The following is a 24,924-nucleotide window of genomic DNA, read 5'->3' on the forward strand; positions in this document are numbered from 1 at the left end:
CTACCCTTGGTACGCCATTGACTTGGACTTCAATAAGTTATTTCATTGTCCTTCTCTTTTATCTTTGTAGCTCAGTACTCTGATTTTTCAGTTCAGGTTAGGCAATAGTGCAGCCTTAAGAGTCCCTGTTAAGATATTATATAAAAAGTGTTTTAGTCTAGATTAGTATTTTAGGTTTGCATTTCTGAGCATAAGATCAGATTAGGGCACAGATAGCAGTTTAGTGTTGATTTATAGGCATCATTTTTTTTTCTTTTTGTCATCAATTGCAGCAAGCATTTCTGTAACTATTACAGCTATGGTTAGTAATTTGTAATTTTTCTTTAAAAACCAGCATGGACTGGAGGGTGGCCAACTTGATGCCAATTTTTAAAAAAGGTTCCAGTGGTGATCCGGGAAATTATAGACCGGTAAGTCTGACGTTGGTGCAGGGCAAAATGGTAGAGACTATTATAAAGAATAAAATGTCAGAACATATACATAGCTCAAAAACTGGAACCCTAAGGACAGTCTTGTTGCCAATAACGTCCAATCCAATATCCAACTCGTAATTGGCTAACCCTCTTGTTCCCTTTGGGGGAATGTTTGGACTTAATGAGGACAAATTATTATAATGGACATCAGTATGAGCCCAACTTATCTAAGCAAGGGACTATGGGCTCGGACAGTACCTCATGGGTGACCAGCACCAGACAATAGCTCTAAATAAGAACTTCGGCGGCAAAAAGGGTGAATAGAATGCTAGGAATGATAAAGAAGGGGCTCACAAACAGATAAGAGAAGGTTATCATGTCGCTGTACCGGGCCATGGTACGCCCTCACCTGGAGTACTGCATCCAGCACTAGTCGCCGTATATGAAGAATGACACGTTACTACTCGAAAGGGTCCAGAGAAGAGCGACTAAGATGGTTAAGAGGCTGGAGGAATTGATGTATAGTGAGAGATGGAGAAACTGGACCTCTTCTCCCTTGAAAAGAGGAGACTGAGAGGAGATATGATCGAAACATTCAAAATACTGAAGGGAATAGACTTAGTAGATAAAGACAGGTTATTCACCCTCTCCAAGGTAGGGAGAACGAGAGGGCACTCTCTAAAGTTGAAGGGGATAGATTCCGTACAAACGTAATGAAGTTCTTCACCCAGAGAGTGGTAGAGAACTGGAACGCTCTTCTGGAGGCTGTTATAGGGGAAAACAACCTCCAGGGATTCAAGACAAAGTTAGACAAGTTTCTGCTGAACCAGAACATACGCAGGTAAGGCTAGTCTCAGTTATGGCACTGGTCTTTGACCTAAGGGCTGCCGCGTAAGCGGACTGCTGGGCATGATGGACCACTGGTCTGACCCAGCAGCGGCAATTCTTATGTTCTTATGCCCCATACATCATGGAGATAATTTAGTGCAATTAATTAATGAAAACACTGTATAAGTCTTGAACAAGCATTCACACCAATTGAGAAGAGAAAAATAAACTCCCAAAATCAACAAAATGCATCAAAAATATCAAAGTGCAATGTGCTCACGAAAATATATGTAAGCATAGATTAATGAGAGAAAGCCAATATGGTTTTAGTCAAGGGAAATCTTACCTCACCAATCTACTGCATTTCTTTGAAGGGGTGAATGAACATGTAGATAAAGGTGAACTGGTTGATCTTGTGTATTTGGATTTTCAAAAGGCATTTGACAAAGTGCCTCATAAAAGACTTCAGAGGAAATTAGAAAGTCATGGGAAAGGAGGTCATGTCCTTTTATGGACTGAGAACTGGTTGAAAGAGAAAACAGAAAGTGGGTTTAAATGGTCAATATTCTCAATGGAGAAGGGTAAATAGTGGGGCAGGAACGGACCACAGCAAAGAAAACAGAAGCTGAGAGATAGAAGAACTCATAAGAACTCCCTGCCTAATTGAAGCTAAGTTTATTATCAGTTTTTTTGAGAGTTTTTTGATATACATCATCTTAAAATTAGGCAGGAGGGGGAGAGTGCCGATGAGGTTAGTTCCCTATCTAGTGCTGTTGTATAGTTGATCACTTGCAACGCACGGGGATCTGAGGCCTCTCCTCTATAAAGAACTTTAAATGTGTGATCAGTGGAGATAAGTCTGATATGAGAAAACTTCATCACTGTTTCTAATGGACTAACCAAAAATAATCTCAAACGCCTCCAACGTGTCCAAAATGCAGCTATCCGCCTCCTACACAACCTCAACTACCATGATCCCGTCTCCCCAGCACTCCGCGCTGAACACTGGCTCCCAATTAGCCAGCGCTGTGCTTTCAAGGCCCTAGCAGTAGCCCACAAGAGAATTTATGCCACCACCCCCTCCTACATAAAATCTAAGCTTCCCATCTACACCCCCACTCGCTCCCTCCGCTCAAAATCAGAAATACGCCTATGCATTCCCCCTGGAAGGTCCCTCCTCTCAGAAACTGCCCGCAAACGATCCTACAGCCACTTCATCCCACATCTCTGGAATAAACTCCCCCCCCAACTCAGGCAACAGAACTCTTTATTGACATTCCGTAAAATGGTAAAGACCCTCCTCTTCAACTAAAGATCTCCCTCAGTCTACACCCCCCCTTAAACCCCACCTCTCTCTTCTCTCCCCTATTTAACTTCTCCTAAATTTCAGTATAGTCCTCTCTTAGTCTGTACTCTGATAAATTGTCTGTACTCTGAAAAATTGTTTGTACCCTGATAAATACTGCACAATTTTGTATGTCCAAGCACCTAAACCTATTGTACATCTTATTTGCCTAATTACTTCTACTGTGTATGTTTATTTGTAGACCGTTCTGAGCTACTGGGAGAACGGGATATAAATCTAAATAAATAAATAAATAAATAAAATAAATAAATAATTAAGAATTTGAAAATTGAATAAAAGGGAGGTATTTGTGGATAAATAGTGGGGTTCCTCAGGCGTCTGCTGAGACCACTGCTTTTAAACATATTTATTAGTGATCTAGAGATGGGAATAATCACAAAGTTGTTCAAAGTTACTAAATCACAAGAAGATTGTGAAAAATTGCAAGAGGACCTTGTGAAACTGGAAGACTGGGTGTCAAAATGGCAGATGACGTTTAATGTGAGCAAGTGCAAAGTGATGCATGTGGGAAAGATAAGGTGACCATACATCCCGTTTTCAACGGGACAGTCCCGTTATTGGACCAACCGTCCCGTTGTCCCGAGCCACCGCTTCGGACGCCGAAATGTCCCGTTTTCAGGGACAGCGCCCCAAAGCTGTGCACGGGGACAAGGGGACGGTCGGTCCAGCGCCAAACCCCTGCAGTGTTTTCCGCGCCGGTTAATCCTGCTGCTGCCACCGATGCTCCTTGCCGGGCTGATTTCCGCATGCAAACTGAACCCACGCTCTGGGCTCTAACGTGTGCGTGCCGGCTTCCCTTCTCTTCCCTCCGAAACCGGAAGTTACGTCCCGGGGGGGAGGAGAAGAGAAGGGAAGCCGGCACGCACACGTTAGAGCTTCGGAGCAGGAGTTCACTATGGGCAGCGACTGAGGGAAGCTAAGCGAGACAGAGAGGGAAGCTTATAACTTGCTTCGGGCCTTCCTCGCTGCCGGGTCTGACTCCTGCCTACTTTCTGTTTCCGCGAAGGCAGGACCCGGCAATGAGGAAGGCCCGAAGCAAGTTGTGAGCTTCCCTCCATCGCTGACCTATGGAAGATAGGTCAGCGATGGAGGGAAACTTGTAACTCTGCCAATGGGAGGGATGGGAAGAGAAATTATACTGCTGCACCCAAGGGGGGGAATAGAAAAGCTGCTGCTGCTGCACCCAAGGGGGGAAGGGGGGAATAGAAAAGCTGCTGCTGCTGCACCAAGGGAGAGGGGGGAAGAGAAAAGCTGCTGCACCCGAGGGGGGAAGAGAAAAGCTACTGCTGCTGCACCCAAGGGGGGAGAGGGGAAGAGAAAAGCTGCTAATGCACCTAATTGGGGACGGGATAGGGGAAGAGAAGTGCTGCTGCTGCACCCAACTGGGAAGAGAGAGGGGAAAAGGAAGATCAGGAAAGGGAGAGGAGAGGAAAGAGATGCCAAGACCATGGGAGGGAGGGAAAGGAAAGGAGCTACCAGACCATGGAGGAGGGAGATATGTCAGGGTATATGGGGGAGGGGGAGGAGACAGATGCCAGACCAGGAGGAAGGAAGGAGAGAAAGGAAGAAGAGATGCCAGATAATGGAGTGGGAGGGGGAGATGGAAGGAGAGGAGAGAGATCGGAAGGAGATAGAGATGCCAGACCATGGGATGGAGTGGGAAGGAAGGAAGGAAGGAAGGAAGGAAAGGAGAAGAGAGAGATGCCAGAGCATAGGGGAGGGGGTAGAGACAAAGACTGGAAAGCAGTGATGGGGACATAGGAAGGAGGAACCGAGGACACTAAGGATATAGGAAGGGGCACTAAGGACATAGGAAGGAGGCACTGGGGACACTAAGGACACAGGAAGGAAGGAGGGAGGGAATAGAAAGGGACAATTGTTGGGTCTGAGTGCAGAAAGAAAGGATGCACAGTCAGAAGGAAATGCAACAAGAGACTCATGAAATCACCAGACAGCAAAGTAGGAAAAATGATTTTATTTTCAATTTAGTTATCAAAATGTGTCAGTTTTGAGAATTTATATCTGCTGTCTATATTTTGCACTATATTTATCTATTTTTCTATAGTTACTGAGGTGACATTGCATATTTTAAAGTCATTTGCCTTGACATCTTTGAAACCCCCCAAATATAAATGATAATTAACATTTTCTCTGCGTATAGTGTGCTTTGTAGTTTTTTTTAATTTTAAGGTTACCATTATGAATTAATATGAAGATATTATGTGTACATGAAAAATGAATGGAAGAAATTGGGGGTGGGATTGGGTGCATTGATAGGGTGTTATTGGGGCGGGGCTAGGGTGGGATTGGGGGCGGGACTGAGAATTAATAGGGGTCCCCTTTTGATGAAAAAAATAAATGGTCACCTTAGGGAAAGAGGAACCCAAACTATAGCTATGTGATGTTGGGTTCTGTGGTTAAGAACGTAAGAATTGCCATACTGGGACAGACTGAAGGTCCATCAAGCCCGGAATCCTGTTTCTAATAGTGGCCAGCTCAGGTCACAAGTACCTAGCTAGATCCCAAGTAGTAAAACAGATTTTATGCTGCTTATCTTTGAAATAAGCAGTGGATTTCCCCAAGCCATCTCAATAATGGTCTATGGAGGTCTCTTATAGGAAATTATCCAAACCTTTTTTAAACTCTGCTAAACTAACTTTCACCACATTCTTCAACAACGAATTCCAGAGTTTAATTACACATTGTGTGAAGAAATATTTTCTCCAGTTTGTGTGTGATGCAGCACCCTGGGGTAATGGGTTCAAATCCTGTACTGCTCCTTGTGACCCTGGACAAGTCACTTAATCCCTCAGTGTCCCACTGGGACAGATAGGGAAAAATGTTTGACTACCTGAATAATTTGAATCTGCATAGAACTGTAGGATATGTGGAATATAAATAATTAAATTAAAAATAAATCTACTACTTAATAGCTTCATTGCATTGCTTCTAGTCCTAGTATTTTTAGAAAGAGTGAACAAGTGATTTACATCTACCCTTTCCATTCCACTCTGTATTTAATAGACCTTAATCATATCACCCTTGAGCCCTCTCTTCTCCAAGCTGAAGACCCCTGGCTATTTTAGCCTTTCATCATAGGAAAGTCGTCCCGTTCCTTTTCTCATTTTCATCGCCTTTCTCTGTACTTTTTCTAATTCTGCTATATCTCTTTTGAGATACGGAGATTCGAGGTGTGACTGTACCATAGAGCGATTCAAGGGCATTATAACATTCTTTTCCTGATAGTAACATAGTAAATGACAGCAGATAAAGACCTGAACGGTCCATCCAGTCTGCCCATAAATTATACTCATTAAAAATACATGATTAGATTGATAATTCCTAACATTCTATTTGCTTTCTTAGCAGCTGAGGGTTTCAACATATCCTCAACAATGATACCTAGATCCTTTTCCTAGGCAGTGACTCCTAACATAGAACCCAGCATCACATAGCTATAGTATAGGTTCCTCATTTTGCACTTGCTCATATTACCGTAATCGTCATCTGCCATTTTGATGCTCAGTCTCCCATCTAGAAAATAGGTTTCCTAAATATCAAATTGGACGGTTATGGTGAGAAAAATGTCCATCTGCCTCTTTAGACAACAAACGAAAACCAAAAAAAAACTGCAGACAGAATATACAAGATGCAGGCTATTTTTATTATATCAAATATAAATGCAGTTAAAGGTACCACCCTTCAAACAAACCTAGGGACCCGACATGGTCCGTGTTTCGGTAAACACGCCTTCTTCAGGGGTCCATGCTTGAACAGATTTGAATTAAACTGCAATATAAAATTATAGTAAACATAAGCCTGTAAAAGATCTTGGATAATTATGCACTGACAAACTTGGCAAAATCTTCCACTGTTTGTTGTTTTATTTCCACTGCAGTTTTAGTTGGATTTTTTTCTTCGTTTCATCGGCCTCTTTAAGACACTTTCTGGATTTTTTCTGTTTTGAAAATGAGCTCCTAAGTTTTCTGTGCTTAGTGGGAATTGTTTTTATCAAGGCAGTAGCTAGTGGTGAGAAATTGGGACAATTTTCCAAGGCAAAAAAAATCTGATTGGCGTGCTCAGGTGGGCAACAGTGACTTCCAGGAAGATTGTCATTTTCCTCCTATCATTCATTAGTAGGGAGGATTCAAGAAAGGTTCACAGTAGAGGAAAACAGCAAGTAATAAAAATAATAATAATAATAACAACTTTATTTTTATATACCGCACTACCACAAACAGTTCAGAGTGGTTTATAGAGGAAGAGACTGTATACTAGCATGGTAAGATTCCTGGAAGTGTTTTAGAAGTACATCAAGGCAGAAGTGGAGTCAGAAAAATTTATCAAAGAGATAAGTTTTGATTGACTTCCTAAAAGTTTGGGGTAAATAACACTGGGTGCTTGAATTTTCCTTTGGAGGGGCCATTGATTTAAGTGGATCTTGCTTGAGGAGGGATCTTATTTCAAAAAGATTGTCCTCTCAGGCAGTGGAGGGGGTAGCTTAATGGTTAAAGCTGTGGACTGAGCTCCTGAGGAACTGGGTTTAGTTTCCAGTGCAGCTCTTTGTGATCCTGGTCTACTCACCAAACCCTCCATTGTCTTAGATGCAAGACTTAGCTGCATGTATGAAAACCACTTTGGTTGTGCCCAGAGAAAGGCAACATATCCAAGCCATGACCAGTTACTAGGATACTGTGCTGTTTGATATATAGTACAAATGTGCAGATAAAGGAGTTTTGTAGGGTGACTGGCTGATAAGTCTGTTTTCAATGTTGTTTCTCTTCCTAGGTCACCCTCACATTAAAGCGTTCCTTAGCCATGGAGGGCTGAACAGTATCTTTGAAGCTATTTACCATGGTGTGCCTGTTGTGGGGATGCCACTGTTTGGAGACCACTACGATACCATGATTCGAGTACAGGCTAAGGGCATGGGGATTGCGTTGCACTGGAAGAGCATCACTGATGATGACCTCTATGAAGCTCTGGTGAAAGTCATTAATGATCCCAGGTGAAGTGCAGACAGCAATACTGGGGCTGAAAATGGGCACTTTTAGAACAAGACAGGAAGGCAGTTAGTTCTATATAGGCACCTCTGTAAAATGCTAGCACTGGTTCTGCAGAGCTGATGCCTAGATTGAGGGTACTGACAGTGGCGTGCCTAGCATATGTGACACCCGGGGCCCATCATTTTTTGACATCCCCCCATCTATATAAAAAATATGATTTTTAGTAACAATCCACATATCGCACAACAAGAGTGTACCTAGGAAAAGGCAGCATCTTAAACACTGCCGTGAGCACTGGAACACCAACACATACATTGTAAAACTAAACAAGCCAGATCCCGCAGTTAGTTGATCCTGCAGTCAATGCCAACTGAAAACTATGTTCTTTTCATACACACAGAACAGAGATACACCCTCGCCCAATATAGAATAATCACAAACTAAAAATAGAAATATGTAGACAAAAGTTAAACTGGACCGCCAAGAAACCAGACCCTGGATACAATGCAACATCTCAAAAACAGTAACACATGTCCTCTAATACAGTGCAAAATATAAAGACAGTAGATGTAAATTTGAAAAAACTGATACATAACAATCGCCACTCTACAAATTAACAAATAAAAATAAAACAAATAATGAGAAATTAAAAAATACCATTTTATTGGACTAATACCCTTAAGCTCGGTCCCAATTCCCGCAAACCACCTGATTCCATCCACACAAGCCTTGAATTGTTTTATATTGAACTTATTATATTAAAGTATAAAAACAAACAATATTCTGTACAATTGTCAATTTATAAATCAGCGTCTTCTCCCCACTCTCTCTTCTCCATTTCCCTTCAGCGTCCTCAGCCCATTCTCTCTCCACTTTCCTTCAGCGCACGCACATAAAAACAAGCAAGTAATTTGATATCATTTTTATTCTATTCATTCATTCATAGAAATTATAGTCTAAATAATGCCAGTCACATAACAAAACATGATTTTACAAAAATAATTCCCTGCACAGTCAAGCCTGCAAGGATTACTAGATGTCTTTCAGCAGCTCCCCTCCCTCTCCCTTACCTTTGTGGCCAAGTCAAAATGATCTACCAACAATAAAATTTTAAAAACACAAAGCACACTGTACGCAGAGAAAATGTTAATTATCATTTAAATTCCGCGGGTTTTCAAAGAGGTCAAGGCAGATGACTTTATGCAATGTCACCTCAGTAACAACTATACAAAAATAGACAAATATACCCCTCCCTTTTTACTAAACCGCGATAATGGTTTTTAGCGCAGGGAGCTGCGCTGAATGCTCCACGCTGCTCTTGACGCTCATAGGCTCCCTGCGCTAAAAACCGCTATTGCAGTTTAGTAAAAGGGGGCCATAGTGCAAAATATAGACAGCATATATAAATTCTCAAAACGGACACATTTTGATCACTAAATTGAAAATAAAATCATTTTTCCTACCTTCGGTAATTTCATCAGTCTCTGGTTGCACTTTATTCTTCTGACTGTGCATCCAATATTTCTTCCCTTCTTTCAGCCTCTCCTCCAGACCTCATTCCCTCCCCAAACTTTTTCTTTGTTTCACCCTGCCCCCTTCTTTCTTTTTCTCTCTCTCCATACCCCCTTTCTTTCTGTATGTCTGTCTTTCTCTCTCTCTCTGTGCCCCATTTCTTTCTTTGTTTCACCCTGCCCCCTTCTTTCTTTCTCTCTCCATGCCCTCTTTCGTTCTGTATGTCTGTCTTTCTCTCTCTCTCTCTCTGTGCCCCATTTTTCTTTGTTTCATCCTGCCCCCTTTCTTTTTCTGGCTCCCTGTCCCCCCTTTCTTTCTTTCTCCTTGCCTTCCCCTCCCCCATGCCACCACCATTGGGAAAATGCTGCCACCGCCGCTGGGGAATAGGCTGCCACTGCCGCCATCGGGAACAGGCCAGCGCCGAGTTCGCCCTGCTTCTCTTCCCCGCAGGGCCAACCAACTCTCGCCGCCTGACGTCAATTCTAACGTCGGAGAGGACTTTCTTGGCCAGCCTGGCAGCGATTGGCTGGCCCAGAACGTCCTCTCTGAAGTCAGAATTGACGTCGGCGGCGAGAGTTGGTCGGCCCCACTGAGAAAAGCAGGGAGAACTCGGCGCTGGCCTGTTCCCGATGGCGATGGTGGCACTCAAATGGCTAAAGAGCACTGGAGAACACTGTAGGGTGGCCAGCTGTGCACCCTCTTGGAGCGTAAACCCGGGGTGGACCGCCTCCCCTCCACACACACACACCTTGGTATGCCACTGTCTATACCTCACTCCCTCCCTATGACCAAAAATTCTCCTTTCTTCCATTCCCCGTGTACACAACCATCTCTTTCCCTCCCTTCCTCTCTCCCAAGTCCATGCCTTCTGTGTCCAAAAACGCACTCCCTCCCCACCTCTTTCACTCTCTTCCTCCATACTCTCTCCCAAGTTCATGCCTTGTGTCCAAAAATGCACTCCCTCCCCCCTTTTGTGTTCCGAGTTTGCCTCCTAGCCCTCATCTTAGCAACTTTCTCAGCCAAATACAACTGGAGCCGCGAGGCTCGTCTTCTGTTCCTACCTGCCCTGCCTCGCACACATAGCCGACCGGAAGTCTTCCCCGATGTCAGCACTGACGTCGGAGGGAGGGCTTAAGCAAAGCCTGCCCTCCGACATCAGCGCTGACATCGGGAAGACTTCCGGTCGGCTCTGTGTGCGCGGCAGGGCAGGTAGGAACAGAAGACGAGCCTCGCGGCTCGAGTTGTATTTAACCCCGCGGGTCCTCCGTCGTCCCCGTTCAGCTCTGTCTTGTGCACCCCCTTGGGGCGTGCACCCGGGGTGCACCTCCCCCTCCCCCCCCTATGTACGCCACTGGGTACTGACCTCACATCCCCACCCTGAACATGGAGTAAGGTAGGACTGCATTCTTGCTACTGTATAACCTCAAAGAATAAAGCTACCCAGGACTAGATGGGTCACAGTAGTCTCAGGTAGACCTACAACACGTGGCACAGAAGCATCCACACTCAAAACTGTTGCTCTTACAGAATTATTTTGCTCCATTAGAGAATTATGATGCTCCAGAAGAAAAGAAATGAGGTTGAATCAGAACCAGTGAAAGTAGCTCCCAAAGTACAAATAAAGAAATAAAGGGGAAAGGATAGTAATAGGAGTGTACGACCGTCTGCCTGACCAGGATGAATGAACAGATGCTGACATGTTACATAGAACCATGATGGCAGATCAAGGCCAAATGGCCCATCCGCAGCAACCATTATTTCTTTCTCTCTCAGAGAACTCATGTGCCTATCCCAGGCCCTCTTGAATTCAGACACAGAAATTAAGGATGCTTACACAACTCTGGGTAACACATTACTAATGGGTGATTTCAACTACCCCATGATGACATCAAGGCCTGCTTTATGGAGCAGCTGGTTCATGAACTGACAAGAGGCGAAGCAATTCTACACCTAGTTCTTGGTGGAGCACATGAAATGGTGCAGGAAGTAATAGTGTTGGGGCCACTTGATAGAAGTGATCATAACAATGATCAAATTGGATATACCGTATTTTTTTGCTCCATAAAACGCACTCTTTTTCCACCCAAAAGTGGGTGGAAATCTCAGTACGTCTTATGGAGTGAAGATACAATTTTTACCCCCCGACACTGTTTTAAAACACCCGCTGCCGCAGCCCCCTTTTTAAAAACACACCGTCGCACCTTTTAAAACATCGGTTGGGCTAGGGGTTGACTGTGCATTGCTCTGCTGTGTACTGACATCGGGACTTCTCAGCTGCACGCGAGTGGTTGGGCTAGGGGTTGACGGTGCGTTGCTCTGCTGCGGCCTCTCTGTTCCTTTCCTTCCTAGCTAATGGAGAACGTGCTACTGAGCCACGGCCGGAGACCGATGCAACTTGTCCTCTTGGGAAGCCGAAGGGAGTCTGGCCTTACTGTGGAAAACTCCCGGAAAAAAAATGGCTTCTGTGTTACTTCTTTTTACTTACCGGTAAGTCTCCTCCCAGTAAGTCCTCCTTACCGGTAAGTCCTCCCATGGAGGACTGCGAAGACCTCCAAAAAGATCTGAACGCTGGAAGAGTGGGCCAAAAAGTGGCAAATGAGCTTCAACATAGGGAAATGCAAGGTCATGCATGTTGGGAAAAAGAACCCGCTGTTCACTTACAAGATGGGGGGATCACCGCTAGGGGTGAGCACCCTTGAAAGAGACCTGGGAGTGATGGTAGACACAACATTGAAGGCGTCGGCGCAGTGCGCCACAGCCTCAAGGAAAGCAAACAAAATGTTGGGTATCATTAAGAAAGGTATCACGACCAGGATGAAGGAAGTCATCCTGCCACTGTACCGTGCACTGGTGCGCCCGCACCTGGAGTACTGTGTCCAGTACTGGTCGCCGTACCTCAAGAAGGACATGGCGGTACTTGAGAGAGTCCAGAGAAGAGCAACTAAACTAATAAAGGGTATGGGAGACCTCTCATATACTGACAGACTGAAAAAGCTGGGGCTTTTCTTGCTGAAAAAGCGACGACTTAGAGGAGACATGATAGAAACCTTCAAGATCATGAAGTGCATAGAAAAAGTGGACAGGGACAGATTTTTCAAACTATGGGGAACCACAAGTACAAGGAGACACTCAGAGAAATTGAAAGGGGAGAGGTTTAGAACAAACGCCAGGAAATTCTTTTTCACCCAGAGGGTGGTGGATACATGGAACGCGCTACCGGAGGATGTGATAAGCAAAAGCTTCAAAGAAGGTCTGGACAGGTACCTGGAGGACAAAGGTACAGATAAGAGTAGAGGTAAGGTTATAGGGATATGATTGGAGGTAATTTATAAAATTAGTCAGAGACCACTGTTCAGGCAGTGGGCCTGATGGGCCGCCGTGGGAGCGGACCGCTGGGCGAGATGGACCTCTGGTCTGCCTCAGTGGAGGCAACTTCTTATGTTCTTATGTACATTACATAGATTGTGAGCCCACCAGAACAGATAGTGGCAAATGACTGGCACCTGAATGTAGACCACTTAGACAATTAATAAGCAGTATATAAATAACTAAAATCCTAAGTGGTGTAGAACAGGTACAAGTGGATCGATTTTTTTTTTTTGCTCTGTCAAAAATTACAAAGATTCGATGAACACTCGATAAAGTTACAGGGAAATACTTTTAAAAACAACAAGAGGAAATATTTTTTTCACTCAGAGAATAGTTTTGATGTCGGAGAGGAAGTTCCAGACCATCGGGGAGGAGAAGGCTGATCAGCCCGGAGCATCTGCATCCTGTTTACAGCGTCGGGATGCAGGTAAAAAGCGAAGGCAACGTGAGTCTATCACAGAGCCTGGGATGGGCTCCGCAATCGACTCGCGTTGCCTTCACGATCGACCTTTTGGGCACCCCTGCCATAGATACAGTTAAGGGGAAGGATAATCGCTGGCTAGGTTGGTAGGCAGTGGGGATTGAAGGTTATATTAAAAAGATAGGTTTTCAGTCAGCTTTTAAACGAGGTAAGGGAAAGGGTGTGATGAACAAACTCAGGTACTTTATTCCAGGCATAGAGGGCAGAAATAAACTACCTGAGTTTGTCCTTGATGCTCATCTTGAGACTTTCAAGGAGAACATGGGAGCATACTCAGAGGAGCAAGGATTACTGGACTTCGAATGCTGCTACCAAGGACAATATAATGGAACATCAACGTCTTCTGTCGTTTCAAGCTGCAATATGGGATAAAGATTTGAATTCTCTAATAGCAACCTCTTGCTCATATCAGCATTTTAAGAGACAATTGAAAATGTATTTGTTTACAAGATTTTTTGAAAATTTTTAAAACTATTGATTTTCAGATCTAGAACAGTGCTTACAAATTATATATACAATTATCATCAGAGATAGCACTTACAATCAATCAGATATTAATACAAAAGTAATTACATTTAATCAAAATGAACAAAATTTGTCAATGGACCCATATTAATTTAAACTGCTTATTATGGCACGATGTTTCTGAATTAATTCTCTCATATTTATAATAGAAGCATAAAAATTCCCACCAAAAGGTAAAATGGAGTCTGTCCCAATTTTTCCAGTTTTTAGTGATCATTTGTATGGCTATCCCAGTCATAATCATAAAGAGCCTACTCTTATGCCTATCTAATGAAGGTTTGGTCTGTAATGATGTCCCACATATTACCATCTCATAGGTCAATGGAATTGACAATTCCAATATCAAGTTGATTTGCCCCCATATAGATCTCCAAAAGTTAAATATCAAAGGACAATAGAATAAAAAATGATCCAGTGTCCCTACATCAAGGTGACATTGCCAGCATCTATTAGATTTTGAACTATCTAGTTTTTGTAATCTAAAGGGGTCCAAAAGCTTCTATGTTACAAATAAAACCGTGTTTGTCTCATAGATGCTGACGCTGTACATCTCATCCTCCAAGTCCAAATTCGTGGCCATTGAGTAGCAGAAATCTGCTGCTTAATCTCAATGCTCCAAATGTCTCTCAAGCTTGTTTTTGGGTTTTTTATTCATATAGTTAGATATGAATTTATACCACTTGGCACCCTAGCAAATCTGTCTGGAAGCATAGGCCTGGCAAGCTATACTGATTATTTAAATTCTGCCACTCGGGGAACCCCTTCTGAATGGCCTACTTCAACTGCAACCACTTATATGCTTTAGACTTTGTAATACCAAATGATTGTTGCAGTTGTGAAAAATCCAGCATTTCCCAATTTGATAACACATCATCTGAAGTATGTATACCTGCCTGCAGCCAATGCTTCCAGAAGATCTTAGACTCGCCTACTTGAATCTTGGAGTTCAACCATAAGGATTGACACGTGGATTGTTGAACCGGTACAGATGTTAAATTGTTAATGAATTTTAATGTTTTCCAGGTGGCACAAAGAATACTATTGTCCTTGTAGATTCGGGGCAACTTGATACTCAAAATATGGCTTAATCGTAATGGGTGTCAATTAAATCACCATCCCTAAGGATCCAATCTCAAATGTTGGGTTCCCGATCCTCAGAGATAACACACTGGGATCAAATCAATCATCTACCCAGTGATTAACATGTCACTTCTCCTATCTTATGTATTAAATTATCTTAAATATTTTCAATTCATGTGTGCAATACCCTTAAATATTAAATCATTTCATAAATAGTTTTTTAAATACAATAATTTTAAAGTAATAATTGTACTTAGCTTTTTGTGGTCAGTTTTGGGATAAGCACTATGTCAACATGTTTCACTGTAACGTTTTTTTCAAGACTGCAAATCCCCTTTATTTAACAGCCATAACTATCGACTATCAACTAGTTATGTCGGTTAAATAAAGGGGATTTGCTGTCTTGAAAAAGCATTACAGTGAAATAGAGAATGACATGGGGTAAAATTCTGTCCCCGTCTCTGCCGTCCCCGTAGCATCCATACAAGCCTCAGTACTGCAATATTTAGCTTATTCCTTCCTTATAAATCAAAGTTCTGGCTGCTGAACTACAGAAAGAGATGTTCAGCTGGAGGGCTTTGTTTATTAATTTTTATCTATGTACTGATAGGGAGATGTTAAATATTCCTCTGTGATTACGTTAAATGATCTTGCCAATTATCACAGCTCTTAATTTTATTATACAATATCGTGCCACATTAAACCATAAGTAATTCTCCATGCAAAATTTTTAGTGAAATTTTGTGAAATGCTCAGACCCTACACCCCGTGATTGGTGATAAACTCCAAACTGGGGTTCATGAGGGGACCATCATAGCAATCACGTTTGTACGAAATCTATCCCCTTTCAACTTTAGAGAGTGCCCTCTCATTCTCCCTATCTTGGAGAAGGTGAACAACCTGTCCTTATCTACTAAGTCTATCCCCTTCAGTACCTTGAATGTTTCGATCATGTCCCTTCTCAATCTCCTCTGTTCGAGGGAGAAGGGGCCCAGTTTCTCTAATCTTTCACTGTACGGCAGCTCCTTCAGCCCCTTAACCATCTTAGTTGCTCTTCTCTGGACCCTTTCGAGTAGTACCGTGTCCTTCTTCTTGTATGGTGACCAGTGCTGGACGCAGTACTCCAGGTGAGGGCGAGCCATGGCCCGGTACAGTGGCATGATAACCTTCTCTGATCTGTTCGTGATCCCCTTCTTTATCATTCCTAACATTCTGTTTGTCCTTTTTGCTGCTGCCGCACATTGTGTGGACGGCTTCATCGACTTGTCGATCAGAACTCCCAAGTCCTTTTCCTGGGAGGTCTCTCCAAGTACCGCCCCGGACATCCTATATTCACTAATGATCACCCCCAAGTCACGTTCTGCTACAGTCCTTGCTTGGATCTCACCATTTAGGGTATAAGTCCTGCATGGATTTTTGCCACCAAGGTGCATGACCTTGCATTTTTTGGCATTGAAACTTAGTTGCCACGTCTTTGACCAATGCTCCAGCAGGAGTAGGTCCTGCGTCATACTGTCGGGCATTGAGCTTTTGTTGGGCACTGTGTTTTTGTCTATTGTGCTTTTGCCTACTATGTTGCATAGTTTGGCCTCATCGGCGAATAATGTAATTTTACCTCGAAGCCCTTTAGCCAAGTCTCTTACGAAGATGTTAAATAGGATCGGGCCCAAGACCGAGCCCTGCGGTACTCCGCTGATCACCTCCGTCGTATCGGAGAGGGTACCGTTTAACACTACCCTTTGAAATCTACCTCTAAGCCAGTCCTTAATCCATGCAGTTAATGTTTCACCTAATCCCATCAAACTCATCTTGCTCAATAACCTGCGGTGTGGGACGCTATCAAACGCTTTGCTGAAGTCCAAGTACATGAGGTCCAGGGACTCCCCTATATCCAGCTTTCTTGTTACCCAGTCGAAGAAGCTGATCAGATTTGATTGGCAGGACCTTCCCTTCGTAAAATCATGTTGATGGGGATCTCGTAGATTCTCCTCATTCAGGATTGCATCTAATTGGCGTTTGATTAGTGCTTCCATAAGTTTACTCACTATCAATGTGAGAATCACCGGTCTGTAATTTATAGCCTCCGTCTTGCATCCCTTTTTGTGGAGTGGAATGACGTTAGCCGTTTTCCAGTCCAATGGGACTCTTCCTATACTTAGGGAGAGTCCACTCCTTTTCAACATATTCATAGGGGATCTGACTCAAGGGCTTCAAGGTAAAATAACACTATTCGCCGATGACGCCAAACTATGTAATATAGTAAGTGAATGCAGTTTACAGAATTATATGGCGCAGGACCTGCTTACATTGGAAAGTTGGTCCTCAACCTGGCAACTAGGCTTCAATGCTAAGAAATGTAAGGTCATGCACCTCGGAAGCGGAAATCCATGCAGGATGTACTTCTTGAACGGAGAAACTTTAACTAGGACTTCAGCAGAACGAGATTTAGGAGTAATCATCAGTGCAGACATGAAAACTGCCAATCAAGTGGAGAAGGCTTCATCTAAGGCAAGGCAGATATTGGGTTGTATCAATAGAAGTTTCGTCAGCCGAAAGCCTGAAGTCATAATGCCGTTGTACAGGGCCATGGTGAGACCTCATCTGGAGTACTGTGTGCAATTCTGGAGGCCACATTACAGTAAAGATGTGCGCAGAATTGAATCGGTTCAACGGATGGCCACCAGGATGATCTCGGGGCTCAAGGGTCTCTCGTACGAAGAGAGACTGAACAAATTGCAGCTCTACACTCTTGAGGAACGTAGGAAGAGGGGAGACATGATCGAAACATTTAAGTACCTCACGGGACGTGTCGAAGTGGAAGATGATATTTTCTTTCTCAAGGGACCCTCGGCCACAAGAGGGCACCCGCTCAAACTCAGGGGCGGAAAATTTCATGGCGACACCAGAAAGTATTTCTTCACAGAAAGAGTGGTTGATCATTGGAACAAGCTTCCAGTGCAGGTGATCGAGGCAGACAGCGTGCCAGACTTTAAGAATAAATGGGATACCCATGTGGGATCCCTACGAGGCTCAAGATAAGGAAATTGGGTCATTAGGGCATAGACAGGGGGTGGGTAAGCAGAGTGGGCAGACTTGATGGGCTGTAGCCCTTTTCTGCCGTCATCTTCTATGTTTCTATGATTGATATTCAAGTTTATAGGTGCACAGTAGTGGGAAATCTTTCAAATTGATCTGTACGTTTTGTGGGTGAGTTTTTTATGCCGATTACAAGAACAATGCCAGCTTGAAATCAATGTCAATTGCTGCGTGATATTATTGACCTTGAGACTTTTTCTCCACCCTTTTTCAATTAATGTGGATCTTGGTGGTTTAACCCACTGCTAGTGAGTAACATTTTTTGCTAATTTTTTTATTGAAACATCTCTATCACATCTCCCCTCTCCTGCCTGTCCTCTAAAGTATACAGATTGAGATCTTTAAGTCTGTCACCATATGCCTTATCACGAAGACCACACACCATTTCAGTAGCCTTCCTCTGGATCGACTCCATCCTTTTTCTATCTTTTTGAAGGTGCGGCCTCCAGAATTATACACAATATTTGAAATGAAGTCTCACTAGAATCTTATAACATAAGAACATAAGTATTGCCCCTGTCGGGTCAGACCAGAGGTTCATCGTGCCCGGCAATCCGCTCACATGGCGGCCCCTCAGGTCGATGACCTGATAGTGCTCATAACCTAAAACTCTCTTACCCTTTTCGCTTAATGTCCTGTAAAGTAACCCTCTATCTGTATCCTGCAATCCCCTTCGCTTCCAGGAAGTCATCCAGTCCTTTTTTGAACCCCAGTATTGTACTCTGTCCTATCACCTCACTTGGAAGCGCGTACCAGGTGTCCACAGAGCCAATACCTCCTTTGGTGGTATACAGAGCCAATACCTCCTTTTTCCTACTGGCCATACCTCTCCCTATGCAACATAGCATCCTTTTAGCTTTCGCCGTCACCTTTTCAACCTGTTTGGCCACCTTAAGATCATCACATACAATCACACCCAAGTTCCGCTCTTCTGTCATGCACATAGGTTTTTCACCCCTTAACCGTACCATTTTGGGTTTTTGCAGCCCAAATGCATGACCTTGCATTTCTTAGCATTAAATTTTAGCTGCCAAATTTCAGACCATTCTTCAAGCTTCGCCAGGTCTTTCTTCAAGTTATTCACACTATCCTAAGTGTCCACTCTATTGCTGATTTTGATACCTGCAGTCTAGCTTGAAAAAGTTAATTTTATAAACAGTAGATGCCTATCTCAAAGTGCCTACACTAAATGTGGGTGTTGATCACTGGCATGTTTTCAAGTTTGGCGCCTCTTTGTGAATCAGGTGCTGGTAGGCTCTCATGTCAGTTCCTAATTTTAGGCATACATTGCAGCCGCCTAAATCTTCAGATGCTGATCACTGCCTACATGTGATTCTATAATGGGTGCCTAGGTTTTATAGAATCGATGCATATATCAGTATCTAACTTTATTATTATTATTATTATTATTATTATTATTATTATTATTAGGTTCTTATATCCCGCCATACCCAAAGAGTTCTAGGCGGTTTACATTCGTTACATTAGGATCCGGTCTGAACCCGGATTTACAAAAATTTTTTATCGGAATTGCAGGTAGCGCAGAAGGAGGCACAGGTTTATCATAGTTGGGTTGGACGATAAGATGGAGGGGAGTGGGAAACTAGAGGAGGGGGGGGGGAGAGGGAGGAGGGGGTGGGGGGGTTGGAGTGTATGCGGGGAAAGGACTAAGGGTCTTGTTCGCGGAAGAGGTGTGTTTTGAGAAGCTTTCTGAAGTCTAGGTAGGTCGGGGCCTCTAGGATCATTTGGGCTAGCCAAGGGTTCAGCTTGGCCGCTTGGAAGGCGAAGGTTTTGTCGATGAATCTTTTGAGCTGGCATGATTTTATGGAGGGGAAGGTAAACAACTGGATTCTGCGGGGTTTCTTGTTGGTGGAATACATATTGAAATGTGGGGAGAGGTATTTTGGTGAGAGACCAAATACTGTCTTGTAACAGATGCAGGCGAACTTGAAGAGGACTCGGGATTCGAAGGGTAGCCAGTGTAGTTGGTGGTAGAAGGGGGTGATGTGTTCCCATTTGTTCAGGCCGAAAATGAGTCGGACAGCTGTGTTTTGGATCAGTTTTAGTCTTCTGGTGATTTTCTTTGTGGAGCTTAGGTAAATGATATTGCAATAATCCAGTATGCTGAGGATAGAGGATTGAACTAATAATCGAAATGCAGTGTCATCGAAGTATTTCTTTATGGTACGGAGTTTCCAGAGTGCTGAAAGGCCTTTCTTGACAATGAGGTCGGTGTGATTTTCTAGGGATAGATGTTTGTCAAGCGTGACTCCTAGTATTTTTAATGTTTGTTCGAGTGGGAAAACCAATCCTTTCACCTGGATTGTGGTGTCTTTGATTTTGTCTTTGGGGGTGGCTAGAAAGAATTTTGTTTTGTCTGGGTTGAGCTTTAGTTTGAAGGAGAGCATCCAGAGTTCTATCTGGCTGAGTATGCTAGTTATGAAGTTGAGAAGATCCTGGGATAGACTGGTTAGAGGGATGACAATTGTGATGTCATCTGCATAGATGAAGAATTTGAGCTTAAGTTTGTGAAGGAGGTTACTGAGGGAGGCGAGGTAGATATTGAACAGGGTGGGGGATAAGGGGGAGCCTTGTGGTACACCGCAGGAGTTCACCCAGCTGTAGGAGAAGATGTCATTTTTGTGTACCCTGTAGGATCTGTTTCGTAGGAACCCTTGGAACCAGCTGAGTACCCGGTCTGAGATTCCAATGTGGGCCAGGCATTCCAGGAGAATAGTGTGGTCAACTAGGTCAAACGCACTGCTTAGATCAAATTGTAAGATCAGGGCGCTGGAGCCACGACTGAAGAGTATGTGCAGGTGGTCTAGTAAGGAGGCGATGATGGTCTCTGTGCTGTGGTCCGTGCGGAAGCCCGATTGATTGTCGCTTAGGATATTGAATTTTTCCAGGTATGCGGAGAGTTCTGCGTTTACTGCCCCTTCCGCGATTTTGGTGAATAGTGGTATGTTAGCTATTGGTCTGTAGTTGGAAGGTGCGTTGGAAGAGTCCTTTATGCTTTTTATGATTGGGGTTATTAAGATATGTCCTTGTTCTGGAGGGAAGTTTCCTGCGGATAGTAGGGAGTTGACCCATAGTAGCATGTTTGCTTTGAAGTAGATCGGAGCTGTTTTCATCACATTTGGCGGGCAAGGATCTAGTTTGCAGAAGGATTTGGTGTATTTGTTATAATATTTGTTGAAGGTTTTCCAGTCGATTGTGGTAAATTGGTTCCAGTTTAGGTCGGATCTAGACCCTTGGTCTGGTTTAGCTATGTCGATGTCAGGGAGGATGGGGAAGAGCTCCAGTGGATTGGTCTTGGTGGGTAGTGCTGGTCTTAGTTTTAGGATCTTGGAGTTGAAGAAATCCGCTAGGGTGTTGGCGGTTAGTGTTGAGTCTTCCTGGTTGTTAGTGAGTGTTTCAATGTTGTAAAGGTTATTGACGAGTTTGAAGAGGTTGCTGCTGTTGGATGTGATGTTTCCAATTAAGTGTGAGTAGAATTTTTTCCGTTTTTCCTTGGTAAGGTTTTTGTAGGTTTTTAGTTTGAGTCTCCAGGCAGTTCTGAGTTCCTGGGTTCCTGACTTTATCCATAGTCTTTCTGACTTTCTGAGGTCCCTCTTTAGCAGTAACAGCTCTGTGTCGAACCATCCCTCCTGATTTGTGGTTCTGATGTGGCGGGTTTTTGAAGGGGCTATTTCATTTAAAATGTTAGGTGGACTTTATAGAATCCAGACCTAATTGCATACATGGTCTCAAATAGGAACAACTGTTTATAAAAGGCAGCATTTTCATGTGAAAGTTATGTACATACAGTAATCCCTCGCAGAATTTGAAAAGTATTTTAAGGGATCAAAAAATAAACTCCTACATGTTAGGGTCTTTTTGCTCTCTTTACCCTGGGAACCCTTCAAAAATTGCCTCTTTCCTTTGGAATGTGATGCATTCTTTTTTTTCCACTTTCTTTGCACACCAGTATTGTCTAGAAACAGAGGAGTGTGTGGTGCAGTGGCTAAAGCAACAGTCTCAGCACTCTGAGGTCATGGTCACCTAATCCCCCCATTGCCCCAGGTACATTAGATAGATTGTGAGCGACAAGAAAAATGCTGGAGTAGCTGAATGAATTCATGGAAACCATTCTGAGCTCCAGTAGAGAGAAATAATCAATCCTGTTCTTTATCTTGTAGTTATCGGCAACGGGCCCAGAGGTTGTCAGAAATTCACAAAGACCAGCCAGAACATCCAGTGCGTCGGACAGTCTACTGGATTAACTATGTCCTGCGTCACAATGGCGCAATGCACCTCCGCTCAGCCAGTCACAGCATTTCTTTCTACCAGTACTTCTTGCTGGATGTTGCCGCAGCTCTTCTGCTTGGTGCGATCTCAGCAATCTACATTTTGAAGAGAACAGTGAAGTTTATCATCAAAAGAAGTGGAAAACTGTGGTCCCCCCTGAAAGAAGGCGATCCTTATAGTGGAATAGCAAATGGCATTGGGAAATGCCAGAGAAATGGCCCTGCCAGGTATGATAAGAAGCTGAAATGACACATCGGCCTGGAATCAGCCTTCACAGTTCCTTGGCTCTCACTCCCTTCTAATAACTGGACTCTCAATTAACCAGGCTAATGAAAAGCTAAGAAATGTCAACACCCAACAACTCAAAACGGAAACTATTTTAATCCCTTTACTGATACTTGGAACTCCTGGGATGACTCAGACAATGTGCTATCACCAGCTTTTAAAGTCTCTGAAACAAGTGACTTTTCCCATCAAAATATACAGATCTGTACAGAGCTACATACACAAATACACACTGGAAATATGCACACAGGAATGACTTCTTAGGTCAGGGGTAGGCAATTCCGGTCCTCGAGAGCCGGAGCCAGGTCAGGTTTTCAGGATATTCACTGCCTCCTTGAGATGCAAATCTATCTCATGCATATTTATTGTGGATATCCTGTAAACCTGACCTGGCTCCTGCTCGAGGACCGGAATTGCCTACCCCTGTCCTAGGTTAATACATCTTAAATGGACTTTGTGAGCATTACAGTTTCTAAAGTTCACTAATGGACCCTGTGTTAATGAATGCGGACCCTCTCTTTTTCTCTCTCTCTGCTGGACTGTGGGAGAGAGGTGGAAGGATTCCAGAGCACTAGGGAGTGAGTGGGGGTTGCTGGATCTGGGAGGGACAGGGAAGCAGTGGAGATGCTGGCTGTGAAGGAACATAGGGACAGGAACACAGAAGGGTTGGTGAACAGAGTAAGGGCTAGATTCACTAGCCTTTGATCCATGTCTGATCCGTGGGCGATTGTAGGCAGGACGCCAAATTCACTAAAGGCCATCATGCAAATGGGGATGATCAGAGGAACGCCCCCCACCGACTACATGGATCGCTACTGAGCGATCCTGAAGCATGCACAGATCAGCTGTAGATGGTTTGCGCATGCTTACAGAGTTGCGAGCTGCTTTTTTTTCTGTTTTTTTACTACATCGCGAGACCGTGGTTTTAACCCGCTTTAAACCCATGGGTAAAAACCATGGGCTCGCACTGCGGGAGAAGGGCAGGAGAGTCAGGATGGCAAGATTTGAGATTTGGGGTGCAGGGCGGTGAGAGGAGAGTTGGGGCAGGAGAAGTCAGGCAGCAAGGCAGGAGAAGTGGGGGCGGCAAGGCAGGAGAAGTGGGGGCTGAAAGGCAGGAAAAGTCGTGAGCAACTGGTCCCCACCAGTTGCTTCTTTTTGGATCAGCCAGCCCAGTTGGTGTTCCTGGAAAAGTTTAGTGAATCGCATCCTTCCTACTTTGCATGCCATTTACGTTCATTTGCATGTGTGGATCGGAATTGGACCAGCCACGAAGTTGAAGTGGCAAAGGGGTTGCAAACCGTTTGGTACAGGATCGGTTTGCTTAGATAGGGACATAGAGAGAGCAAGTCCAAAGGACGGTTCATAGACAGTAATGCGGAAGACAAAGGCGCGCGCCAACAACTGAGCGCAAGATGGAGGCGTGCGCTGAAGAAAAAGACTGTTTTTAGGGGCTGCAAGGGGGGAGGTTGGGGGGTTGTAACCCTCCACATTTTAGTGAAAACGTAACTTTTTCCCTAAAAACAGGGAAAAAGTAAAAGTTTTCAGTAAAATGTGGGGGGTTACAACCCCCCAAACGCCCCACAACGCGGCGCGATCTGTATTAAGTAAAGTGGGGGGGGTTCCCCCCACACCCTCCGTCGTAGCCCCTAAAAACAGTCTTTTTCTTCGGCGTGCGCCTCCGCGCTGCGCTCAGTTGTCTGCTTGCGCCTTTGTCCCGGCGCACATTTGACCTGACACCCCAAAGGACAGAAGACCCTGGAGAGAGTTAAGAAATAAGACAGAAAAGCAGAAGAGAGACACTTAAGCCAAAGCAAGGTAACAAAGGTAGAAAATATTTTTTAATGAATTTCTTAATCGCAATCTATCAAGTTTGGGAAATGTGCACCCACCTTTCTCCCCCAAGGCCAATCCCTACAGCCATGGTGTTTGAGAGCCCATCGCAGTGTGTGGTAAATGTTTTGGGTAGGATCTTGAGTTCGCACCCTGTTCACAAAGGAGGTGAGGAATGTAGGCATATAGTCCCCTATGTACTGGTAACCTCTCAGATCTAGTGAGGAGCAACTGCAACTGAATAAATAAAACACTCCCCACCTTTTCATTCCTGAAGACTGAGGTCTGTCTCCCTGAAGGCATTCACTCCCTTCTCTCTAATCTTTTTTCTCCACTTTCCTTGAGCTAGAGCAAACTCAAATGCCTGAGTTCATTTCCAGGGCTGAGCAGTGGGAGTTTCCTCCATGCTTCTTTGTGTTAGTCCCTTTCAGGTTTCTATCTGTCCTCATGTTTCTATGATTCCTTTTCAGGTCGCTGCTCATGTTTCATGTTGCTGCGTTCACTTAAAGATTGCACAATCTGTCCCTATTTCTTCTCCAAGCTGTTAAGCCTTTCCTCATCCATGACCATTTCATTCACTTTGACATTTTTGTCACCCTTCAAAATTAAGGGTAGGAAAAGAAAATGGGCTAGACTCACTAACCTGCTCGATCGGGCCCGATCCGGGCAGGTCCAACATGCAGATGGGGGTGATCGGAGGAACGCCCCCATAGCGATCCCCACGCATGCACAGACCAACTTTAGATGGTCTGCGCATGCACTGGACCTCCGGCCTGGCACTTTTTTTTACAGCCCATGGCTTTAACCTGCTTAAAACCACAGGCTTACACTGCAGGGAAGGGT

At 44.0% G+C, this 24,924-nt stretch overlaps 1 protein-coding gene across 6 annotated transcripts in view; it reads left to right on the forward strand.

Annotated features, from left to right (window-relative positions):
- Nucleotides 1-22,634, forward strand: part of UGT8 (UDP glycosyltransferase 8) — a 160,046-nt gene extending 137,412 nt beyond the window's left edge. For all 6 annotated transcript variants that reach the window (XM_033937786.1, XM_033937804.1, XM_033937796.1 and 3 more), the window contains exons 5-6: nt 7,396-7,615; nt 21,858-22,634. In XM_033937786.1, the coding sequence (XP_033793677.1) occupies nt 7,396-7,615; nt 21,858-22,215 (578 nt within the window). In that variant the 3' untranslated portion in view covers nt 22,216-22,634. The remainder of the gene's footprint in view (nt 1-7,395; nt 7,616-21,857) is intronic.
- Nucleotides 22,635-24,924: the final 2,290 nt, after the last annotated feature.

The sequence above is a fragment of the Geotrypetes seraphini genome, chromosome 1 (genome assembly GCF_902459505.1).
Source record: "Geotrypetes seraphini chromosome 1, aGeoSer1.1, whole genome shotgun sequence".
NCBI lineage: Eukaryota > Metazoa > Chordata > Amphibia > Gymnophiona > Dermophiidae > Geotrypetes > Geotrypetes seraphini.